We start from the raw sequence: 26251 nt of genomic DNA, 5'->3' as shown, positions 1-26251 counted from the left end.
AGATTGCCCCCTCAGTGCCCCGCAGGATGGAGTCTGAGGGGCTGATGTCAGCTGAGGGGCTGCCATTCCTATAGATCATATGTAACCATCATTTGAATCCTGTGGCAGTGGTGTTCAGGGAAAGATCATCCTGGCTAACCCTTCTCCTGGCAGTAATGTATCCATGTGCTACCTGGTAATGCTAATGGGAATAACAGGTGTTAGCTTCAAAGGGAAATCAGTCCTCTGCAATTAGGAGGCAGAGTATAGGATGTGCCAGCTTCATGCTGTGTATATGTGTGAGTGGATCACAGGAAAAGGTACAGTAGCTAATTAATTCTTTGTTCCACTAAACTTGTCATTAACACTGAGCTTGTTCCTGAATTCACCCCAACAGTTTTGTTTACACCAGAGCCCTAGAAGCAAACAGGTGCCTGTTTCCTTCAGAGCTATGCAATACCTTCCTATAGAGGATATTGTGATTTAAAATCCCAACATTTCAAAAGTAATTTGACAGCAACAAACCTGGTCCCAAAATGCACTGGGACACACGGAATAGAATTAGATTGATCCCATACTAAAAAAGGTTTCCTTGCACAGATTGTATCACATAGACTTCAGCACAGCCGGTGTCTGTATGCAGATGAGGGCAGCATCTGAGAACAATCACCCGGAGCAAGTGTACTGTGATGCCCTCATAAGCTTGACTCGTCAGCAGGAGACAAACATGCCTCTTTGACAAGGCCGCAACGTGATGCATGAATACACAAACACATTGCTTTGGCCAGAGCAAGCTTCTACAGCCTGACTCTGCACAGGGACACTGTTGATATTTGTTGAGTGTTGGCTGAACTGGCAAGAATCATTCAAGTTTAACCCTTTTTAGTTACAGCCCTGGGGTTTCTTGCCCATTGTTTAAGCATCTAGTAGTGGTCATTCTTGAAGACAAGATTCTGGACTGAACAGGGCTGATCTAATCTACCAGTTCCTGTATTCACACCAGGTGTGAATTACTACACCATTACCCCAGTAAAGGAATCAGGAAGATGTGTATGGAGGTTCTGTTATTATCTGATTGTCTATACTAGGACAGTGGCTAGTGCCTAGGAGCCTGACGGGCTGGGCATTTACATTCCCCAAAAATAACAATAGTTCTTGGGCCAGAAAGCATGCACTCGAAGTAGTCTGGCCCAGCATTAACAAATAAGTTGTGGACCAGTCCTGATTCATGGGCTGCTCATAAGGCCTTATCAAAGAAAAGATGGATCATTCTGAGCATATGTGTTGTCTAAGGAGTGCTGCCCTTTCCACCTCTCTTTGCGTGCAACAGATCACCTAATTCACAAGGTTTCTGCTCCATGACTGACCCTCTGTAAACTCTTGAAACAGGAGACTAGGAAGCAAGCATGTTTGCGGTCACATTAAAAGCATGGAGCTTTCAGGGTTTGCGAGCATTTTTGCTGTATAGCCAGGGGTCAGCTCTGCTCAGAGGAGTCGCAGTGATCCAGTGGCTGGGACAGGAGACTGGGGCCCAGGGGATAGAGTGCTATTCTTGGCTCTGCCACTGACCTGCTGTGTGACCTTGGGCAGGTCCTTGTCTCTCCAGTCTCCTGAGACTGGCAGCTCTTTGGGACGTGGGCTGTCTCTCTGTATATGTCCACCCAGCACCTAGTTCATTGAAGCACAGAGCTGCATTAGAGCCTCCAGCTACAACAGATATTATGAGCTGCCAGTTCCTAAAGCACTGCTCCCCTCTGGATAAATAACACACCAATGATTCTTTGCCTCGGGGGACATAACTCAACCCTTCCTTCCCAGACAGAGCCTTTGGAGACATTTGTTCAGAGCCTCTCTTCATCTGTACGGTGCTTCTTTCTGTATTACCCCCTGCAGGCCGCAGAGGCTAATAGATTCATACATTTCCACTCTGGCAGCCATGTGGCCACTTCCCATTAGTGAGCATCTGTGATGATTCTGTTAATACTTTTTTAAAAAGAAAAGGCATGTTGCACAAATTGATAAATAATGTGATGCAAAAAAAATGGCAATCAGAGTTAATTAGGGAGAAGTAGTGGTGCTGGTTGTTGTTTTTCCCCCCTCTCTGCTTCCAAAAGCTGGGCACTCCCCAGGGAACTCTGATATGCAAAGGAATATAGATAATAATTAAGGCCATCTCTGATTACAGCAGTGATGCCCAGATGACCAACTATCTGATAGCCAGGAATATTCAGGCACATCTATTTTATTTCTTATTCAACTGACAGCAGCCAGGTGTCCCCTTCCACTAAGCTGGAGTATTAGTTCAGTCCTAAACACAGCTGTGCACTGAGTAATTCTGCACAGTCCCTCTGACTCACATATGTAAAGGTTTACAGGGCTGAGGGATAAGCAGGAAAACCTTGAGCTGCCCAGCTAACTTACAAAGATGCAGCATACCCAAACGGTTATTCTTTTTTTTTTTTTAATTCAGGCACGCTTTAAAATGTGCCTTTCCCCAAAGTGTGACCTCGCACCCACCAAGGAGAAAAAGCAAAAACTGAAGAAGACCCCTGCCCACCTGGCTGCTCAGGCAGCCCACCCAACATGTAACATGCCCAACACATCCACCTCCCACACTAGGTTGACAAATGCTGAACAAACTCTATTTCATCAGAGAAACCTGAGCTTTGCTGAAATGAAATGTATTGTGATGAATCTTTGCTTTCCATAGAAAATTCAATTTTTTTGCTGAAAAAGGGAATGCCCCAGCCCCTCCAAACTTGTCAGTTTTCAGCTCATATCCTAAACGTGGGATCCTGATGTATTGCCCTGCTACCTCCACAAGTAGGGTAGCTGTGGTACATCATGGGAGATGAAAGCCAGCCAGGGAGCCCTTAGAGGAGAATAAGTGTTTCAGAAATGAAATTGGAATTGAAATTTTGTGTTGGATTTTTTGTCAAAAAAACCTGAACTTTCCTCTCCATGGGCGACTGGTGCTTCCCGAGTCTGGGGGGCACCAGATTGCTGACGGGGAGATTCCCCCACGGCCAATAGCTGAGCCAGTGGTGAAACCACAAGTGCACTTCTGCTGGCCAATCTCGGGGGTGGCATGTGCATCTGCAGCCACTGCCTACACGTCTCCAATGCTCTTCTCCCTTACAATTTCCAAATGAGTTTATCATCTTCAGTGACCTCTAGGGAAAAAAGATGCACATTGTGGGATTCCTTGAAGGTCAGAACAATACAGCTCCTTTGAACCACTCAGAATAACCTTCAGAACTTGTGACTAGGACCCAGCATTAGAGTCTAAACTTCTTCCTCTCCCGCACCTCTGGAACAAGCCTTGTTAGAAAGAAGTGAGCCTCATCCCATGCCACAAATGTAACCAATGTCAGGTGCTGGTGACCCTGGGTAAACCAGAGCTTTGAAAGTCATGTACCCTATACAAAGCAAGTGCTGAATTTAACAGGAACTAGGTATCATTCATTAGAACCACCGCTGAGAGGACTGGTGGGCTTTTGGGCTCTATGACTGCATTGAAGCTGGGGAACTATTTCAGATGTGTTGGTAAGAGTCTATGTGCATTTGTATGCATATATGTTTACAGGTTTGCCATGTATGGCTGTGTACATTGGAAGCAGGTGTGGATGCACTTGTTTGTGTGTATATGTGTTTGCATGTGTGCACATGTGTTCGTAGGTATGCATATATCTGTGTGATTATGCATACACTTGTGCCTGCAGAGTAATCCAGCTTAATAGATCAACAACAAAATAGCACTTTGCTAGAGACATTGTTTTCTTTTTTTATTTTAACTTTTCCAGCCACTTAATGGTTAACTCCAGTGCCCTTGCTGCCAACCCCTCCCTCCAAAAAAACCCCAACACTTCCTATTTATATCTCTGAATTAATCAAAAGGCTAACACTTCTTCCCTCTACATGATTAAAAATTAGGAGACCAAATTCGATAGTGGCGGCATTTTATAATAATAACCAATCCGGAGAATGAGACCAATGAATAATGGATCACGGCTCTGTTCTAGCAGTCCCTCTTTCTTTTTTCCCTTTTTTTCTTTCCTCTTCTCTCTCTGTCTCTCTTTTCTATGCCAGAGTTTGAATGGCAAAGTAATGAGTCCTCCTTCATCTGGTAAAAGTTACAGATGCTGAGAGCCACTGTTGATTTCTATTCATCAGACTCTCCCCTCCCCAACCAGATCTTCTGGTTAATGAGCCAGGAGCCAATCAATAATTCATGGCTACATGAATAACCAGGGGATGATAACCACTTATTTGGGAAGATGTAATCAGGACCTATTCTCTCTCTCTCCCTCACTTTGTGCTTTTTATCGCCTTATCAGCTCCTTCTGACTTGCTGCTAATCCAATAGACAGAAGCAGAAGCAGAACAATACATTAGAAAACAAGGTATTTACAGTATGTGAAAGAAAAGTAGTCCCATGCTCCAGCGTGTGTTTTCCCCTCTAACAACTCAGGTCTTTGGCAGTGCAGAGACAGATTGGGCAGCTTGGAAGAAATATTATTAGGACAGGCAGCTGCTGAAAAGTTTAGATTTCATTTAGCAAGATTGGCATTTTACAGATGTCAACAGGGAATATTAAGTGTCCCCGTATGAAAGCTCCTCCGTCTAGTCCTGAGAGTTTCCTGTGAGGAAGGTGGGGGAGGAGGAGGGGGTTCTGCTACAGAAGAACAGATTTAGTGGAAATGTCATTGCTTAAAAATGCCTTAGGTGTCTCCATCAGTTCATAGCTCTCGGGTTGATAGGAGCCACAGAAGAAGCAGCTACACAGAAAGATCATTCTTTATCAGTTCCAACAGGAGGTGGTGTCTGTCTGTCGTGTCTGTCTACCTGTCTATCTATTGCAAATGGACCATGACCTCCATATGGTTATAGGGCTAAAATCACTAAAGCATGCCAGATCTCTTGAGATCCTCAGGTGAAAGGGCCAATTATTTATTCATAGCAGCATGCCCCTGGTTCACAGTGTGTGCCAGTGCATGTGTAGAAGATCACGGGGCCATGAACAGCCAAGGCATATCTGCTTACTCACCAGGAAAGAGCCTTTTGTGTAATCTTTACTACGTATAGGAGCGCAAGTTTTGAATGAGTAGGATGACGTGCTCCGTTACTAAGGTCCCTATGACTTTTACATTCAGCTGTGGCATAATTCCAGTTGCAGACAGCACTTCCAGCACCACATTCACTTTTTGAAGGGACCAGATTACCTTCACTTCTGTCTCCGAATTATAGGAACTTCTTGTCTTCCCTCCAGTGGTGCTCCACTTATTGTTTAGTACAGTTTAGACTTGAGGTGCCTCTCACTGGATTCAAGGCACCCTTCATCAGGCTCAAGGCATCCCTACATAATGTTTGTGAGTTGAATGGCACCTCATTTCAAAAACTAATTTGTATATTACGGTGCTTGCCTCTTTACACAAGGCATGGGCAGAAGCTGTTGGGGATCATCCAGGTAGGGTTGAACCTGAGCCTGGTTTATCTGCTTAGCTTATCTGCTTATGGCCTCACACAGTCACTTGTCTCCTAACAACACCTTTCAAAGGATCTGGTGGCACCCCAGGGTGCCCTGGCACCCTGGTTGAGAATCACTGGTTTAGAAGGATGGCAATATCCAGGAATATGCTGCTCTAGCTTCTTTTCCACAGCCATGAGGTCTGGTTGATTGTGTTGCATGGTCTCACTTGCAATGGTTATTCTATACCAATACATTTTGGTTTCATCATCTTCCAGCCCTGATGGTATCCTTCATTTATGCCAAATTATTAGTATTACCGCTACTACTATAATTATTGTTCCTACTGGGTGCATCTACATGTGCAGTTGACTAATTGACTGACAAATAAAGCGTCACCATTTACACATACTGATGCTTATTGTGCAGTCAGTGTTGCCACAGTGCTGGATAGGGTCGAGGCCCTCGGTGACTCAAGGCTTGGCAGGACTCTGCTGTGCGGGACAGAGCTTCCCAGATCCAAGCACTTGACTAATGCTGCCCGATTCTCACCTGCCATAACTTGATGTTGAAAATCTTACTGTCGGGAGGTGGTCTGTCCACTGAGTGTTTGTTCTAGGATTCATCCAGTTGGTTTTCTTCACAGGGCTCCTGCCTCTCCTTTACCCCATCCATACATGAACCAGTTGGGAATAGGTGGACCACTAGTGCACGTGGACCCTGAGGCCAGCTGGCTCTCTTGTGCTGCTCCTTAAGACCAGGTCCATCAGTAAGCCAGGTGCCCAGGTCTGCCTCTCAGGAGGAATAAATCAGTTCTCTTGCCTTATCCAACATCAATAAAGTTCTTACCCCACTCTGGGCTTACACTGGTTAATTAACTATGGCCTCTTTCGAGTCAACCTGGCCGCGACTCAGGCATGGGGTTAGACCCCTCCCTCAACGATCAATTAACAGCAATGAAAAGAAAGCAAATGTCCATCAATTTCCCTCGCTTAATCAGTTCTTGAGCATTTCTTCTGAGCTGGGGACTTTAAGTCTGCCCCTTTATGAGCTGTAAAGTCCTAAGCAAAAATAGCATTTAACTCTTACAGAAAAATAAAACAGCACGGCTTTGCCGTGCCCGGGTCCCCAGGCTCCGCAAGTGCGTGACTCGTGCAGTGTTCCTGGCATCCTGGTGCTCCTGACCTTGTGGCACCTCTCAATATGTGGCCAAGTTTGGTGGTTATCTGGGAACTCCTCCAGGTCTTCAGGCTTAGAAGACGGCAGTGCTCTCCTGGTTTGGAGCCTCCCAGGGTTTCTCCTTGGTGGGACTCTGCTCTTCCCCTCCTGGCAGCTCTGCTCCCCCTTCTCAGTTTGTGTCAGGTTGTGGGAGTATGGCATCACTCCTAGCATGCTGCCTGACCCACATAGAGCAGGTAGAGATCAAATTTGGCAGTAACTCCACTCACTGCTCTGGTATCATCTGCTTCATACCTGGACACAAGTGGTGCCAGTCTCCTGTTCTTCCTGAGCTATCAAGGGAAAGCTTCCCTTTTTCACTACAGTCAATTAGTCAACTTCAGGGTTAATTTGGTACCTGCAAATGCAGGTAGTAAATTAACCATGCGGTAGTGACTGCACAGTAGCCCACATGTAGATGGCCGACCAGGAGCAAATTTGCTGCCGGCGAGCCTGGGCAGCAGGGGGTGGGAGCACAATCTCCTCCCCCAGGAGCTGCCTGGTGCTGGGGTGGGTTCCAAGCTCAGAGCCTGGCTCGGACAATGTCCCCCTGCCTCAGCAACAGGCAGTTCCCGGCCCCTGCTCCAATCATAGAGCCGGGGCCAGGAGCTCCCTGCACCAGGAGAGTTCCCTGCACAGCCCTGGGCTGTCCCAACGTACAACAGGTCACAACCAGTCCTCAGGCACAAAGAAGCCTTGCTGGGCACAGGGCTTGTCCCCATGTGCACGGGGCAGGGGAGCTCTGCAGCAGCAGCTCCGCTGCTCCATGCACATCAGGACCCCTCCTGATGTGTACGGGGCCAGAAGGCAGCTGTCTCCTGGCCCCATGCTTCTGGCGAGTCCCTAGGCTAGAACTCAGGGAGAGTCTGGAGCTCCCCCTGGCTGCTGCAGTGGGACAGAGCAGGGTGGGAGCAAATCTGCTCCCCAAAGGGAGCACAGCCAGATGTGCTCTGTCAGTAAGACTACTGTGCAGTATTCTTACTGCAAATACTGTGTGGTAGCCTACTTTGAATTAATAGTATGTGTAGATGCCCCCAATGGGGAGAACTGTATTGCTGTAATTCAGATTGCTGGTAAGTGGTAAGTGCTTATTTCCATCTTCTGGCAGCATAATTGTCTTCTGATCATTATGTGTCCCATGAAGTTTAGCAGGATTATTGATAGAGTGAACACACTTGTACTGTGATTCTTTCAGAATGGAAGTGACCCTACATGGGTTGTTTAGGTTAGATACTGTATCTACCTGTTATTTGGCTGTGCACAGTCTTGGAATCTCCCCTGCATAAAACTAGAGATGTACAGCCCAAAGGCCTAGAGACGCCAGCCTTTGTGTATATTGGGGCGCACATCCAGCTCAAAACTCTGCCAAAAGTCACCAAAACCCAATCTGCTCTGGGAAAATCTGGGAAAATTTAGATAAAAGGTCCTGAAGATCCGGTCACATCTCTAGACATATGGCCTGTGTGTTTCCACAGCAGAACAGGAAAAGGCCTTTTTCTCCTGAATATTATCAAGAATTCAAAATGTTTCTCTTCTTCAGCAGCGTGAACCCAAGACCTATTGAAATGTATCACAAACAAGCAAGCTAGTAAGTCCTGCAGTTGTCCCATGATCAAAGCAATTACCTGGGATGTGGGAAACCCAGGTTCAAGTCTCTTGTCATTATTAACCAGAACAGGGACTTGCTTAGCATGAGTGTCCTGGATCTCACATGAATCTCCTAATAGTTGAGCTACTGGCTGTATAAGTCTTTGTTTCTGTGAAAACATTGGTCTTGATTACGTGACACTTTCTTGATAAAGAGAGTTTCATTGAAAAATTACCACTAAGCTCTTTGTGACGAACATGTTGTGTGTTCAGTGTATATAAACAGATGCATATTTTACGTACACAGAGCCATGGACGAATAGCATTTATTGGAACTGGGCATAGTATCTTTGTGAAGATGTAGTAAATTTGCTGAAAATGCAGTTTGGGGGAGATCAAAACTCTCTTCAAAGTAAAACCAAATTCAGGGAGTAATTTTAGCACAAAATAGAATAGGGAAGAATATTTTTCAAATGTCTAAATTTCTAATTTTTGTTCTGAAACACCATTTTCTTTTTCAGAATTTGCACAGGTGGATGGATTAAGTAATTTAGAAACAAATCAAAACATCATGTTTCAGGTCAAATTTTGTTTTGGATTCATTTTCAAGGTTTTGATTTAGCAGGGAGAGAGGCCTGCCTCAGTTCAATGTGATATCATTTACTGTTTTCCATATTTTTGGTTCCACCTCTGCACCAGAAGCTCCACTATTCATACAGTTGTAACAGGTGTGTTTTGCCAATTTTGGGTTATTAGCGAGCTTGATTACTCTCTTCTCTTAAACTTAACCTTGCAGTGATGAAGCCAGGAATGATGTTCACAAGCATCTTTGGCCTGCTGAAATGAACCAGAAGCAGAGAAATATTTTGGGATCCAAGACTCAGATCCTCCCAGAGTGGAACATTGCATTACTCACAAAAGCAGGGCTTCACTAATATTTAAATTTCCTCTAGCCAAGTCCCCTAGGATAAGGATGGAGAAACATGCTCCACCTGCTCTGTCCTCTCTCTGGTGGAGAACAAAGTCTTACCTCGTACTGAACCATGTACTCGTGGGCGGTGATGACTCCGTCTCCTTCCTGTCTAGCCCATGCACATCACCAGGTCATCTGAGCACCGTTCCCTCCAGCCTATTTCACCATTCCCTCTTGCCTTCTGGCAATGTCTGTCTACACCATCTCCTACCTCATCTGTCTGTCATAAGGACTGTGCAAGCTGACTCTGAGAGGCACATTCAGTCTGAAATGTCTATTTGTGGTAAGGTGGGATTCACTTCTCTCTGGAGCATGCCTCACCCTCTCAGTAGCCAGCTTTGGTGCTGGGGAAAGGTGCTGGACTGGCAGACCAAGAGGCTCTGGATAATCCCCAAGCCAAGTACAAGACAGAGCAGCCACAGTCATGATGCCTTCCTGTGGCCATCCACGTGAAACCACTGAGGCCAGTGGTTTCACGTGGCCTTCCCGTGAGCTGCAAGATGTCCCTCCATGGGATGAAAGGGCTGTTAAGACTCCAGATCCCCTTGAGTCCTCAGCTTTTAGGCTGCAAATTATAGTTAGCATCAACTATGTTGATACTGTTTGGAGATGCAGCCTTCCTCCCCTGAGTCCCGAGAAACCTGACTGTGAACTTCACAAGTCATGTCACCCTCAACCTGCCTTTGCCCCATTTTTCTCACTCTGAAGCTTTGCTGAAAAACAGTTCATGGGCCTACAAATGGAAGAATTCCAGGTCGGTGAAAAACTGAGCTAGGCTGCAGCCAGTAATGAGGGACACCCGCTTGTAGTAGGCTGTCAGACTAAGACAGCTTGGCTGATGTAGCATTCAAAGGAAGGCTGAGATCTTAGGCATCTCTCCGACACCCAAAGCAAAATCCCTCTTCATAGAGGGAGATACTAGAAAAACTTCCTTCAAATGAATGCAGAATGAGGGCGTCGCCATCCAGATGAGTAGGACCCTATGTGTAATGAGAGGGAGGAAGTACAGTGCCTTTGATATATTAAAGCAGCAGTGGAACCAAAAAAAAAAAAAAAAATTTCCTTCCTCGTGACTAAGTCTGTTTTGGGTCCACAGCTTCATTTGCTAGTATGAATTAGGATTATTCCAAACCTGCGCTATGAACTACCACCATTGCTTAGAAACTCCCTGCATATGGGTAGAAACCTTCATGGTGGCACAGAAGCTAAGGTGCCCAAAGGCACTGCACTTGTCCATGGGATTGACATGTCATGTGCCTCCAGTGTGGGATCTGCATGGAGGCTTTTTTTGTCACGGTTCTGGTTTGGGGTGAGCCGGAGCAAATTACTTTACATGTACACACACCAGCCTGCACATCAGTTGTGGCCCAGCACTCAGGATGCCTGCCTAAAGCTAGAGAACATTATTCATTCAAGGGCCTGTTCTGCAGCAAGCTGCCTGTATGGCCTTATTCAAATCACTTTGAGTTTCTGCCATCTCTTAAATGTGGGTAAAATACCATTTCTCAGTTGGTTCTTCACAGGGGAACTGTGAGGAAAAAATCATGAGCCAGTATTGGTGCTGTCATACAACTGAGGTCCTGTATGTTCAGCATGTCTTTTTTCTGTAACTAGGCCCTTCCCCTGTTCTAGCACTCCCACACTGGGGTGGGTTTGAAATTTGAATCCAGAGACATGACTTTGCATACACACACACCTCTCCCCCCTCCACACACACATGCACACACACACTGTTTCAAATCCCGATCCAGCTCAGACGGCATGACGTTGTGTCAAATGCCCACAGGAACAGAGGGTTAGATTGCATCTTAATTTTGTGTCATGAGGAAAATCACTCTGGGAAGCTGGCAATGAGGCCTCCAGTCTGAGACAGCTGGTACCAGCAACTCCAACTGGTGTAAATCAGTGTAGTTCTATTGATTTCCATTCGCATTACGGAGAATGTTGTGCCTTTTCCCACTGGATCAGCCAGAAATCCTGGGCCAGATTCGTTTCTGGTGTAGTTCCACTGAATTCAGTCACTTTTCTGCTAGGGATGAATTTGCCCCATAGTCCGGTTGTACAAAGTCATCTCTCCTTGTCACTGTGTAAAATGGACTGAAATTGTGCCGGCTCACTGCTGTTGTCTGTTCTATTAGACTGAGCACCTCGCTTTGCTTTGCTCATATCGCTCTTGAACGGAGAAGAGTAGATTGCCTGACAGTTCTCCCCCTGGGGCCCTCAATAAAATTCGACGTGTGTATTTTGGTAGGTGAGCCCAGTCAGCAACATTATAAATAAATGAATGGGGGAAACGTGCTGTGGTTGGGTCTAATGTTCTGAGCCATTTCAGCCATGGTCGTAATAAAGGTTTCAGCACAAAATTCTCCACCAATATTTACTGCCTCCTCAGCCATCTGAGCTCCCTGGGAACCAGCAAATAAATGTCAGGCAGGAATATCCCCTCCCCTTATCTTGACCCCACAAACTACGGACACAAATTGCAGGTGGATGAACCTCTTCATTTCAGTTTGAATCATTTCCCAGCAGTGGTTCGACAACACATGTGCCCCTCTCTCTGGTGGATGGTGAAGCCCTCGGGCTTCCGGTACCAAACTCACCGACACATTAAAATAGATATGAGTCGCCCCTACAGAACAGACTCACTAAGCCACAGCTCCTCAGAGCATCCCCCAACTCAGGGACAAATCCCTTGCAAGCTGCGACATAATCAGGTCTTTACAGGTGAGTGAAGCCAACCCCATATTGACTCTCCACCCACCAATCTTTCCAGTTTCTCCTCTCCTCCAGTCTAGTGCATAGTATTAAAACACCTTTCCTGCATTGCAGTCCATCTGCAGTGGAGTGTGCAGTTTCGGGAGTGGGATTTCCATGTGCCCTACTTCCGCTGTCTAAGGATCGCCCCTACATGCCCAGTTCTGCGACTGCCGTTGTTCTCATCTTTGCTGCAGACTCTTACAGAGGAGCAGCACATGCTGTTCTCCCCATAACCGTGCAGAAAACTCCTTTCACTCTGAAAATGTATATGCTCTGCTTTGTACATGGTAACACAGTGTTGTGGATTTGCCCTAGCAACCTCGCAGATTAGGCCTCATTTTCTTTTGTTTAATCTCTGACTACCCTCAATGCATTGATCCATTCCAGCCCCTTTCCCTCCGGCTCCTCTGAGGAGAGATTTCTTCTCTACTGCACACGTTTCCCTGTACAATCGACTTTTCATCTCATTTTAGAGCTCAGCTGAAAAACTATCCCTTATCTCCTCTCTCTAAACTTCTTGAATATTCACCAGGCTCTGCTGCCATGTTTGATTTGACTCTGGGACACGGTCTATATGTAAGCAACAACAGAAAATCAAGTAGTAGTGTACTAAATTGGGCCATATTCTGCTGTCAGCCACAGGTCCACTGTAACTACATTGGAAGTTGCACGGATATGCCTGACAGCACAGTTTGGCCTGTGGTTACTAGTGTCTTTGCATGCACCCAGCTAAATACCAGTTAGAGGCATAGAACTTGACAGCATTGGACATCTCCGCTTTAGCTTGTAAACCACATCCTCTCCTTGTGTGCTTTCTTTGCAGTTCCACCAGATGACCCAGTTATCATTGGGGGACCGGTCATTAGCATGAGAGCAGGTGATCCCTTGAACCTGACCTGCCATGCAGACAATGCCAAGCCAGCAGCCTCCATCATCTGGATGCGGAAGGGAGAAGTTGTCAACGGAGCTACCTACTCCAAGGTCAGAAATGCAGGGGGTTGAAATTGGAGCATAATTCAGGGGCTCTTTGACTCATTTCACAAAGGTAGCCTAACTCGGCACTGCTCTTAGCAGTATATCCAGCGAGGGCAAAGGCCAGCACGTCCCACCCAGGCTCTGCCCGGGTCCACAGGCACGCTCCAGACCTGGAGGTTTCTCTGGGTTTGTCCTCAAGCATTTGCAGGCCTACCAGAAACTGGGGGCTTGAGAGTGCGTACAGAGAAAGAAGACTGCACTGTTCACTGACATGTTTCCAGGTTTGGAGTGTGCCTGCGGGTGCAAGTAGGTGAGTCCTGCTCATCCTCATCCTCACCAGGACCAGCTGTCAGCATGGTGTAGACAAGCCCTTAGAGTCCCTTACGCTCATACCCATTTGGCGTTGTGGAATCTGTGTCCATTAGTTGTGACTTCTGAACATGACTCTGAACAAAGTTGAGTAAGGTATATGGCAAGAAAAGCAACTACCATGAAGAAGTAAGAAGGGTCTGAATTTGACTGTCTGCCTGCCTCCGGCTCTTAGTTCTTCAGCTCAGGGAGCTGTTATCTAAGCATCTATTTGTACCTTCTGTGAACTCCCTACGTCTTACCTGAAAGCACAATGTGCCTCAAATCACCCCGAGACACTGGCTCAGTATTGACTTGAGACAGGAAATCATCAGTGCATCTTTCCAGCATCTCCCTGACAAAGATTGGCCAGAATGACAAACAGCTTTTATGCTGAAGAACACCCTTTTTAAATGGAAATTTTCCATGAAAATGTGTTGACATTCTCCGCATTTGTAATTTGCAATGTGGTGCCTTTGTTGGGCTTATTTTTAGAAAATGATCAAAAGTGTTAGCAAAACAGATATCAACATTTTTTGTTTTGTGTTGTTAACTAAAAATCTAGGGCTTGATAAACTGAAAAAAAAATCTATAATCACTTGATATTTTCAATAAAAATTTACCCAAAAAAATAAATATTTGCAAAAAATTCAAAAGGCAAAAGTTGGGTTGGTTTCAGCCCCTTTGAAATGAAAGTGACTTTACACATTTGAGTTCCTTTTTCTTTTTTTTGCAAAAGTAGCTTTTTAAAAAAAAAAAAACAACTAGTTTCACCCTCGAAGTCTTCCCTTCCGGTTACCCCTCAGGCAAGAGCCCAATTAGCTTGGGACAGCAGATAACCTCTTACTGTCTGAAGCAGTCTCCACTGCTACTGATGTAACTCTGTTACAAGTTCTGGGCATACAGGATTGTGGCATTATAAAAACTGGCCTAATGTGAGTTAGCCCGGTGTTGATCCATCCTAGTGACAGATGTTCCCAAAGAACCACTGAGCATCATAACCCCTGCAGCAGGGAGAACCAGGTCCTTTATTAAAATGATTTTCTCCTCTGACTCTTTCCTGGGCTTGTCTCTGGGAGTAGATGATATGGGAATCAGTTGAGCCTTGCCCTTCACCCCCCATCTAGGTATTGGTTGTTCCATTAAATATGACTCAATGTGAACAGGAATAACCAACCAGGAAGACTACGGCTACAAAGCCTCAGGCATCTACCTGAAGGTCACACTGCCCTGTCTAGAGATGATGGAGAGTTTCACAGCAACCTGAAAGATGGAGCTCCAGTCAAGGAGGTGGATGAGGAAAAAGTGCTGCCTCCCCAAGTGTAACACATGTCAGGCAGAGGGCAGAAAGGGCTGCTTGTTCCCTTGGTTGATATTCCCAGTCCAGAGTGAGCAATGACCTCTGCTAGATATAGGTGCCTAAATCATAGTGAGGTACCTAAATACGCATGAGAATCAAGGCCAAAACACTTTGGGTCATCTGGAACTTGTCCACAGTAGGCTTTAAAACAAAGTACTGGACTATGCTTAGCCATGCCAAAGTAAACCTGGAGTCATTGCACTCAGGTTCGTAAGGAGCAATGTAAACTGGATCCCATAGGGATGAGGGATCGGGGTTGGACATGGGGCGATGTGATTACACTGTGTGTGTCTGTGTGAGAAGTCAGGCAGCAGCATCTGCTCATGTTGGCAGCTGGAAAACAGGGACTAGCAGTTTCATTAGTCAGTGAGAGGCCTGTGAGAGCATTTCAGGAGAGGTGGATACAGGGCAGAAGGGTGCATGGACAGTGCTGGCCAGGGAACAATAGGCAGGTTTGCAGACATGGAGAAGCCTGTTCCAGGCAGCAGAGGTGGCAGCTCCCAGGAACAGAATTTTAAAGGCATCAGACAGGCACTGGGAAGGAATAACTACTCCAGCAAACAGACATCCAGCAGGCAGGTGGATGGGCCCACATGAGCTGCGTGGCCTCGCACTGCCCCCTGATGTTGCTATGTTCTGTGTGTGGTGCAGGCTGTAACTTCTCAGCAGCATCTCTCCCTGGTGGGTGGTGCTATTACTGTCTGATATAGATCGTTTCTCTTAGAAAACAGCTACAAATGCTGCCAGACTGTCTTGCAGGGAGGTTTAGCATTTGAGGAAAGACTACACCACAGAGATCATTCTATCTCCTAAATGGCATTTAACCAGGGTTTTCAGGCAAAGCTATAACATAAACATGAGCACCGTCTCCTTTACTGGGAGTATCTACACATGCATTAATGTGCTTTTACTAATGCACATTAACTATAGTACCTCCAATATGAGGTACTAAATAAATGTGCATTAGGCTGCACTAATGCACAGTAGCACAAATGCATATTTTTTAGGTTATGCTTAATGGACAGTGGCCTAATCTACTGTGCATTAGCATATTAGCATGATTTTTGAATAGGCTACTGCACATTAAAGCACATGTGTAGATGTGTTCACTGTGTATTTGTTGGAAAGGAGCTTAGTTCTCATAGAAGCAGAGGGCACAGTGTGGTGCTTAGATACCCTGGTGACAGCCCCCTATACAGATACCCTCTGGCCCATGCCTCTTGTTGGCCCATCCTACCCACCCTGCATCCTCAGTCCTGGCAGGGCCCTCCCAGCCTGTCTTGGAGCACCTGCTGCTGTTCCTGTCATGAGCCTTGATCCAGCTCTGCCAACATACTGGGACACTAGGATGCTCTGCTGCTTCTCTATATGGCATAAAGTGCACCATCAGCAAATTTGCAGATGACAGCAAGCTGTGGGGTAGTAGTAGATACTCTGGAAGGCAGGGCTAGGATTTAGAGTGACCTAGACAAATTGGAGGATCGGGCCAAAAGGAATCTCATGAGGTTTAACAAAGTCCTGCATTTAGGATGGAACAATCCCATGCTCTGGTAGAGGCTGGAGCTGACTGGCTGGGCAGCAGCTCTGCAGAAAAGGCCCTGGGGGTGACAGTGGACAATAAACTGATAATGACCCAGCAGCGTGCCCTTGTTGCCAAGATATCCTAGGCTGCATTGGTAGGTGTGTTGCCAGTAAGTCAAGGGAAGTGATTATTCCCCTCTATTCCACACTGTGTTCAGTTTTGGGCCCCCCAGTACAGAAAGGATATGGACAAATTAAAGATAGTCCAGTGGAAGTCAACAAAAATGGTGAGGGCGCTGAGGCACATGGCTTATGAACAAAGGCTAAGAAAACTGGTCTTGTTTAGTCTAGAGCAGAGAAGACTAAGAGGGGATTTAATAGCAGCCTTCAACTACATGAAAGGGGTTCAAAAGAGGATGGAGCTGGTCTGATCTCAGTGGTGGCAGATGACAGAACAAGGAGCAATGGTCTCAAGTTGCAGCAAGGGGAGTTTAGGTTAGATATTAGGAAGAATTTTCTCAGTAGGAGGGTAGTAACATACTGGAGCAGGTTACCCATGGATGGAAACTCCATCCTTGGAGGTTTTCAAAACCTAGCTCGGCAAAGCTTTGGCTGGGATGATCTAGTTGGAGATGGTCCTGCTTTGAGTAGGGAGTTGGACTAGATGACCTCCTGAGGTCCCTTCCAAACCTAATTTTCTACAATTCTTTGATTCTATGATAGTTCAGCCCAGTCCTGACCTGAAGCACATGTTGCTAATTGTGCCAGAAGAGACTTCGGGTCTGGCATTAGTCCTGATTGGGCTAGATATCAGGCTTCTGCATTCAAGCATGTGAGTATAGTTCTTGCACACTTACCCACTCCCTTACTTTTATGCTATGTCCAGTTCCCTGCCATGGGCTGGGCCTGCAGTACTGTCACGTTGGGACACTGAAAATCTCCAGATGGTGAGATCTAGAGCAAGGAGAGCATTCCAAAATGGACCTTGGTGCCCAGGAACCAAGATGTCACTGTTGTGCATGATGGGAGACAGCTGGAGCACTCATCCAAATGAAAAACATGCCATGGTACCCAGGCAGGTAGCTCTGTCCCACCTCAGCACTATTGCCAGTTCCTTCCTTCTACCACTGCAGTAGCTGCCATCTCACCAAAAGTGATAGCTCCCAGCCCTGTCTGAGACCCGAGGTACGGCTACACAAGATGCTAACTGTGCAGTAGCTGAATAATACTGCACAGTAGCGCATCACAGCACCAACAATACTAATATGCTGTTGGGCAGTATTATAGGCTGCTGTGCAGTAGTGTCACTTAAAGGGTGTGTGCCAGCGCTACTGTGCAGTAACTCTGTTTATTGCAAATGTATTTATTACTTGATTATACAAGCACTAAATAAATGCACAGTAGCCACTGCACAGTAACTTCTCATGTAGACATGCCCACTGGGTCCTACAGTGGGTAAGAAAGAGCCCTGAAGAGATCTATGCCCTCCAGAGAGGGAAGGAGGATAAACTTCCTTGGGTGTCTGATGTTCTCCAGCACAGCTCACAAGGGCCCAGGACAACCCAGATGAGACCAGAGGAAGGATCTTAGTGAAGTCTCTCAGCCAGTGAGGCTAGGGAGCCATGACCCAAGACCGGGGTGACTACTGGGGCACAGACTGCAGGGAAGGTGGTGGATGCTCTTGCCTGATATAAGTGGAGAGTCCAAGACATGCAGGAAGGCAGCAGAGGATGGACCAGGGGGAACATGCTGCCTGGAGTCTGTGGGAGAGAAGAAGTCTGGTCTGCAAGCTGAGGAGGTCCAGAAGCTAGTGGGGTAAAGATGAAATGTGGAGAGGGATCCACAACAGCTGATGAAAGCAGGGCTTCGGTGCCACAGGGGAATGCAGTCCATAAACCTAAGTGAGAAGGGGAGAAGCAGGACCAGCCTCAGAGGAGTAGGGGAGAGACGTACCCATTTAAGCAGAGAATGGCAAGGTGAGGGCAACCTTGGACAGCTCTATCCCCAGTGGATATTGCAAGGGATTGGAAACGCACTGATCTCCCGTACAGGGCATGACACACAAAACCTAACCTGATTTCAGCCCTGGAGTTAGTGCTGCCCCCGAACTCTTTTCCATCCACCTGGCTTCTCACACCAAGTAACCAGCCTTGTCCTGCAGGCCTTCTGGCTGCTGTCTCAGAGCCCCAGATCCAGTTTTCATAGGCCACATGCCCTTTCCCTTGTCACTGTCTGCTCTGCAGTTAATTCCTGCTTTGATTGCGCCCAAGCTCAAAGACATTTCATGTCTCCTGCTATCAGCAGGTTCTTAGCCAATGTGCTGCTGAACACTGTGGGTGAGTTTAAATGCCCTACCTGCCAGGAGCAAGTCTGTTTTGGCAAGAACAAATCCACCACCCACGTTCCCTTTACACACCCTGCTCTCCCAGCCCCTGCAATATCACCTCCCCTACTAGCGTGAACACGGTCTCTGTATTGCAACAAGCCATGTGGAGGAGAGAAATATGAAGTCAAACTACCCTTGCATGCCCTCATCTCCCAGCATGCAGTGCAACAGACAGCACTAATTAAAACTGAAAAAGACTGACCTCTCCCTATACCAGTTCGGGTGAAATTAATTAAAATCTAGGCCATTCACATGTAATCTTTTGTTGCTAACTCCAATCTCTCCAAACCCTTCTGTCTTCTGTGAGCTAGGTTGGTCTTTTCCCTGGGGAATCAAGGGTTAAGCCCTCTCCATTTCCAACCAGCCAATAGCTGTTGGAGAGGAAGAATAACAATCTCTTTTTTTTAATATCTGTGTTTGTGTTTGTATTAATTCCAAAGCCAAGCACTCACACTGCATACAGACTGCAGATCCATCCCAAATGAGATGCTGAGACTTCCTGTGCATCTTAAGTAGGTGATGTGGAAAGGTCTCAGAGGAGGAGGCTTTGTCCCATCCACAGTGCATTCAGAAAGGATGGTTTCATACTACTCAGGGCCAGTAGGAACAGGGCAGTGTCTTCAATTATCTTAATTTAATCACAGCTCTCATGAGAATTCATGTTCCATCTTCTGTGTAAGCCCCAGTTCTTGGAGTCAGAAGCCCAGCAGAACAGGTCTGACTGGTGCTGTTGTTGGGTTTGCAGAGCTACTGGAGGGGCATAAATCTGCCCTGCCTTGCAGAAGATTTTTACTCAAAAACACAAGTCCCTTTCATAAATTCCTTCCTTTGTGTAATGACAGCATTGGGCTTTTTGAGGCGAGAATCATCAGCATCCAAGCAGTAAACATTTTTTCCCAAAACTTTTTTCAATTAAAAATACACATGCATCAGCAGTAAAACATTTGAGAATAGGAACTGAGTTTGTTGCCTTTCTATTTAAAACAATTCCAAAATGCATTCTGGAAAGTTTGACGTGGCCAGTTGTAACATTTTCAACATGAGGCGTTTTGTTTTTTCAGCTTGAAGCACCTTTCCATTTTGAAATATCTTTTCATTTGATTTTTAAACATTCTTACGTGGTTAAAAACCTGAAATCTAAACAAAGTCTCTTGATCAACCCAAAATGAAATTGTTGTCAGATTATGATTTGTTGGAAAGTTTTGAACTGATTTGTTTTCCACAACTCTTAAATCACCAACATGGATATTAATATTTCATCAAGCTCTAATTACATACAAAGTACACCCCCATCCAGGCTCATTTGCTCTTCTTGTGGCCTCAGGTGTCCTTTGGGGTGTTCTAGGTGGTGGTTATTCATTAGTATTAGGCTGCACTACAGATCTTTTAATTAACACTACAAGTTCAGTTCAAAAGATAATACTCTTGGTGTAATATATTTACAATTTTTTAAGGTATTTGACTTGGGACTACATGATATTTTGATTAAGGAAAACAGAAAGATACAAAATTAACCTGCCAGACATTAAATGCATTAAATGACATTGTAAATAGGGTATTATGACCACATACGTGTGATTCTAGTGATGGACCAGTTTTTGATCCTGCACTCATGTTTTGTCAATGACCTGAAATACTCTGTCCACTTCTGGTGTCTACCATTCACAAAGGATGTTCCATTATCAACAAAAAGGTTGAGATATGATTTGATCATGATTTGTAAGCCCCAACTTGGATCTTTAGTCAAGGAGACCAAAATCCAATCACTGGGTAAAACTAGGCAAATTCAGACAAGAAATTAGGGACAAATTTTAGGGCATTTAACTATTAGATGCCCAAGGCCAAGGGTTGGGGTAGATTCTCCACTGCTAGCAATGATAAAATCAAGAGTGGATGTTTTCCTGGCTCTGGTTCAAATAAGAATTACTTCTTATGAATTACTTCATAATGGCCCGCATTATGCCAGAGGTCAGAGTGCATGATCACAGTACTCCCTTCTGGCTTCATGATCTATTGAACTATGAATCAGAGGGCAAATAACACCATAGCTGCTGCCCTGCACTTGGTGTTCTAGGACAAAAAGCTAAACTGAACACTTTGATTCTTCACTGACCTGCAGATCATGTCAGCATTTGCACCAGTGCACAGTGGGTGTGAAACACTAACAAATCTGAGTGGTTACAATTAACACCCATCATACACTGGTGCAAACGTCTGCACAGCTAGCCTTCGACAACCTTTGGCAAGGCAAGTCCTAGACATATGGTAGCTCTGGGACATGGTGCTGTCATGCCGTGGAAGCTGGTGGCCTCAACCCCATCCTTTCACATTAGCCCTTGCAGAACTCTTTATACTGCTCCTCAGTGATATCTTTAATATTCCCTCTCATTAGCATGCACTCCCTGTCTGATTGACCTAAAGTAAATGTGCAGAATGAAAGCAAACTCAATAATAATAATTAATTAACACAAATATTAATTCTCATTATGTCTGGTGAGGTAGTTACTGCAGGGCAGCTCAATCCCCCATGGAGAGTTCAAGAGGTGGGTTCACAAAGGGCTAATTCTCCAAAGGTTACAAAGTGAGTCACTGGGAAACCCAGAAGCAGAAGCCAGGAGACTTCAGGCCTGATTCTGACGAGTGATTTCATGCCCACGGTGGATTTGGCTTCTCTGCTCAGTTCTCTGCTATAAGCAGCAAACCACAAATATTCCTCCTCACCTTCACTCTGAGCAAACAGGGAAATGCATGGCAAGAATGGGTGACTTTATGCTTCTTCCCAGTCTCCCAGGTGCTGCAAATTTTGGGGGGAATCTTGTTACTCCTCATAGCACTGAGATGTGTCTTATCCTTGTGTTATTGCTGGCTTCTATGCAGAGCAGATGAGGAATGCAACTATATCAGCATGGCAGCTTTTCACACTCATTTTCCACAGGTGTAAAAGGCAGCACAAGGTGCAAAAAACAAGACAGTGCTTGATTCCCTGCTAGCCCTCTCATGGCCTGCTCACAGGAAAACACCAGCACCCCCTTCTTGGGTTGGCGAGTGAAATCAATCTCCACAGAATTGTGATCCTCAGGTGCGCAGCACAGCAGAGTTTTAGAGAAGCAGATAAGAGTCAAGTAGCCAAATCCCACTGAAATTCACTGGAATTTGCATCTAACTCCCACACGGCTACTTTGTGAACCATGAGAAGTGCAGTTCGATAGGCTATTATTGCGTTTGCAAGCTCGTGAGGGCTTGGACTGATTGCCTCTGTGTTTGTACAGTCTAGTCCAAAACCACTATTTTGGTGGATCCCTAGGCACAACTGTAGTAAGCATGATTAGTAAATAGTATGGAAGAGAATGCCTCTTTCAAGGAGTGTTAATTGACTCTTACTTTCTTCCATCCCTACTTCTTCCCCCCCACAGACCCTCCTCCGTGATGGCAAAAGAGAAAGCATTGTGAGCACGCTCTTTATTGCGCCATCTGACATTGAGACTGGAGAAAGCATTGTCTGTCGCGCCACTAACAAGGCCATTCCTACTGGAAAAGAGACCTCTGTCACCATCGACATACAGCGTGAGTAAATGTGATCTCTGCCTACTATTAACATTGCAGTGGCACGCGAATATCCACTCAGTGGCCACGTCCACACAAGATGCTGACTGCACAGTCATTCCTGCGCTGTCTTTTAGTACTTGTACAAATAAGTACTAAATGACCGTGCAGTAATCTGAGTTATTGCTCAGCAGCACCAAAGAATAGTGTTTCTGTGACGCTGGCTGTGCAGTAACGTCTCGTCATGGTTGCTGCCACGTGACACTACTGCGCAGTAGTCTTGGGCTACTTTGCAGTCAGCATCTCCTGTAGATGTGGCCAGTGTGACTTGACTCAGCCAAGGTTGGGAATGTTCCTGGACTTATTCAAACCACCAGCTTTGGAGCCAGGAAGAAATTTTGCCCCCTGGCGAATAGGCAGGGACCATTGGAGATGTTTTGCCTGCCTATTTAATGTGGAACGTGGTCCATTTCCTAGGCTCTTCTGGGTGTATTTCACCTAACAAATCCCCTGCCACTTCACAAGCTCAAGGCATGGATGGGGCCACTGGTCTCTCCTGCAGGACACGGGAGTTTTGAGGCTTTCTGTTTTTTGTAACAAACATCCTAGTTTGATACAGACTGTGAGGGTGCTTTGTGTTGTGGCATACAGGAGGAGCCAAACCAAGCCTTCTGTTGTACCTTCTCAGATTCAACATCTCTTCCATACTTGCAGGTGATTGCGGGGGTGCTTAGATATCCGCATGCCTGTGCTTAACCAGTCCTCTTATGGCAGCATTTGGCTATCATTGGCCACCAATGGTATGCTGGTACCAAGCCGGCCTGTTAGGATGGTGTCTACCAAGCAAGGGCTTGTCTGAGGCCACCCCCTTACAAACCAGTTCATTCTTATGTAGCACAGTATGGGCAGGATTTGAATCAGCTACCTAGAGCTCTGTGTCTGAGTTTAAAGGGACTTCAAAGCAGCATCAGATTTGTCATCACCTGCTGTTGAGATTCTGTTAGTTAGGGAGAAAATTTCAGGGCTCAGGAAAATGTTTTAAAGGGAGGTGTGATATTCCCTGCCAGCACATGACCTAACCCACAATACAGAACTTTTGTAGACTTATTAGTTCTTGCATTCAGGCTCCCGGTGACAGTCCAGTTTAACACAATCTGTTTAGAGCTCAAGGTTTCCAAGTGCCTTAAGAGAACGAGGCTGCCTAGACTTTCCCAGAGAGCCACTAAGCAAAACTTTCCTTCCCTGGAAATTGAGATACATCTTGAATCCCACACTTGTTCCTTTTCAATATCTGTTGCCATAGGGCCTCTCCTGCCCCTTCTCCAGCCCCACATCATCTGCGCACACAATTCCTGCAGCTGTATTTACCAACAATTTGCAATTGCAGGGTGTTAAATATTAGCATGCCAGCTGCTTTCCTGAGTCCAATTAAGACTGGCTGAGCAAACTTGAGCACAGCATAAAATTCTGCATTTAAGACTTCCAGCTTTTCTGCCAGAGGATTAACAGGCTCCCAGGTCTCTCTGTAGTGTGTCCTGACAGAACCAGCAAGATAAAATGAGATAATGGCACGGGTTATTTCACAGCCGGCAAACAGTTACAACAGCTACGGACATACACACACACACACACAGAACAACACAAAGCAAGAGACATCATTATACTGCACTGTACAGTACCAGGAAGACAACGTGAGCTGAATCGCTGAATCATTGGTGGAGTCTGTTTCAAAGGAGAAAGACCCAATAAAGAAGACCAACTTCTACTCTGAGCCATTAAATACACCATGCTGTGAAAGTAATAATAATAATATCCCATCCAGCTATTAAAAGAGTGTTGTTCTTAATAGGCTCTAATGAGGATATCAATTTACCAGTGCTGGATGGATGATGGAGGGATATAATAATACCATGATATATTAATCAGCCTGTACTGGGCTGAATTTACCCCTAAAAGGAGACCCGGATCCAGGGTCTGTGCATGTCTCAGGCATCACACACAGAGCCTAAGTCTGCACTGCCTTGCAGCATGAGGGATGGATTTTCTGATCAGCTAAATTCATTCTGCATCGATCATGAATCACCCACAGATCACCCTGCAATAACTACCCCTTTGGAGGGGGCATCTCTACTATTATGCAGCTGGGGAAGGCAGCATAACCAATCTAATCCCTGCTGTCCTCATGGCCTGAGCAGGAGAAGAGGGTGTAGCCAAACTCAGCTGTGCCTGTTCCCATGTGGAATTACCTGTGGGCCCCTGACTGCAAGGGGCAAGTGACCAGGCTCCTGCAATCACAGCTGGGTCGCCACAGTCACCACTGTCCTCTCAGGTATAGCAGAGTCTGTGTTGTCACTGCCATCCCTCCACCCATCTGCCTGTATCTCATCTTCTGTCCACATGCTCACATGGCCCATGTCCTGGCAGCTCATGCACAAAGCAGGTGTGAAATGCTGCCCAAACAGGAAGGTAGTGCTCCACACAGCTGCTTTGCACTCGCAGAAGTGGAGACACAGGATGAAACATGACAGCATGGAGTCAAGCCTGACAGTACAGGGCTGGTTGCATGGTGCATGGGGCTCTGCACAGGATTCTGTATTGAGATGGAGTGAGTGCAGACAATCAGCATGAGTCCTAACCTGAGGAGCAGGACTTCCTTAGGGGGCAACTTTCACCCGATGGGGGATGAACGTATGAGGCTCTACTTCCAACAATAGCTCAGGTTTCAGTCATCAGCCTTTTATCTCTAAGCTGAAATTTTCCAGGTCTCTGCCAGATGGTGATCTTCTTTTCCCCTCCCCGGCAGCTTGAGCAAAAGGGATGGTGCCCTTTTTGGAGCGAGGAGGTAGTAGAGAGCATTCACAACCCCCACTTCAGGAACAAGGGAATGTAGAGAAGGCTTTCTTGGAGCTGCTTCAGCAAACCCAAATGCCTGGGGCTCAACAGCTAAAATCTGGCTTGGAGAGAAGCTGCACTAAAGAGAAGGATGATGAGGGATCCCAAAGACACAGCTCTTCGTTTGAAGATAACAGGCTGGGCCTTATTCCCAGTTACAGAGCAGCTCACTTACACCCCATGGACAGCATAAAGAGCCCTTACCACAAGTCTAATTTCACCTTCCTTAAGGATTCTTTGCACTGGCGGGGGAGGAGGAAGCTTAGTGCCGCTGAGAAGCAGGAGCTAGTCAGCCTGTCCCACCCGAGTCTGAGCCCATGCTGCACTGTCATGCTGGCCCTGATGCAGAAAAGCACTTTCATAGGTAAGCAGCCCATTGACTGTGATGACACCAGGATCAGAGCATGCAGCCACTTGAGAGATTAGACTCGTGCTATCTGATGCTGTGGGCATTGGCGTGTATCATGCATGATGGTCCTGCTGCATTCTTCAGCCTGAGACGAGCTGCAAGCAAGCCCTTGCTCCATTCGCTGCCATCCTGAGTGAGGGTCTGTGCTGTGTCCTTATCAGAACCTGCAGCTCTGGAACCAAGGGGCCAAGGTGACTTAAGTCGTCTTTGCACTCGCCAGATCCTGGGCTGCTCTGGGGGCTGGAAAGGGAGCCAGCTTTCCAAAATAAAGACAGTCCTGGGAGCCTATGTACCTTCCAGTGACCTGCCCAGACAGCCCTGTCATCCTCGCACTGCCCAGAATCCTTCTACAGCCCACCTTTCCCTTCCTCAGCCCTGCTTTCAGCACGGCCGGCCATGCAAGGGGTTCCTTGGAGGACAGCCTTATCGAGTGTTTTATAGTACCTGCAACAGAGGAGTCTTTCCTCCAACAGATATTGGACTTTTGTGGCCCCTTAATGCAGAGGTGAGCATCTCGCCCCCAGTGAGGGACAAAATATTCCAGGAGTCTAGATAAATCCTTCCGGCTTACAGAGGATCTCTTTTAACCCTAAAAAAATGTAAAGGGACAGACTTGACTTAAGCACCTTTATGTCAGAAAATGTCCCCATTGCATGCTGCTCATACAGCCGTAGCTCTGCTTCTCATGTGGGCTCCACTGGGAGACTGTAGGTATTGCCTGGTTGCCCTGATTTCTGCACAGCACTGTGCAAAAGCAGCAGTGATGGGCAGGGATTTCCTGATGAACATTTTTCTTTTGGCAATGCCAGTTTGTCAGAAGAAAAATGTTTTGCCTC

General features: G+C 46.2%; 1 protein-coding gene across 3 annotated transcripts in view; it reads left to right on the top strand.

The window, feature by feature from the left end:
* Window positions 1-26251, top strand: part of KIRREL3 (kin of IRRE like 3 (Drosophila)) — a 367287-nt gene that overhangs the window by 136101 nt on the left and 204935 nt on the right. For all 3 annotated transcript variants that reach the window (XM_019546971.1, XM_019546970.1, XM_019546972.1), the window contains exons 4-5: window positions 12805-12962; window positions 21985-22135. In XM_019546971.1, the coding sequence (XP_019402516.1) occupies window positions 12805-12962; window positions 21985-22135 (309 nt within the window). The remainder of the gene's footprint in view (window positions 1-12804; window positions 12963-21984; window positions 22136-26251) is intronic.

Source organism: Crocodylus porosus, unplaced genomic scaffold, assembly GCF_001723895.1.
Source record: "Crocodylus porosus isolate Cpor-Errol unplaced genomic scaffold, CroPor_comp1, whole genome shotgun sequence".
Lineage (NCBI taxonomy): Eukaryota > Metazoa > Chordata > Crocodylia > Crocodylidae > Crocodylus > Crocodylus porosus.
This window is presented reverse-complemented; position numbering and strand designations above follow the sequence as displayed.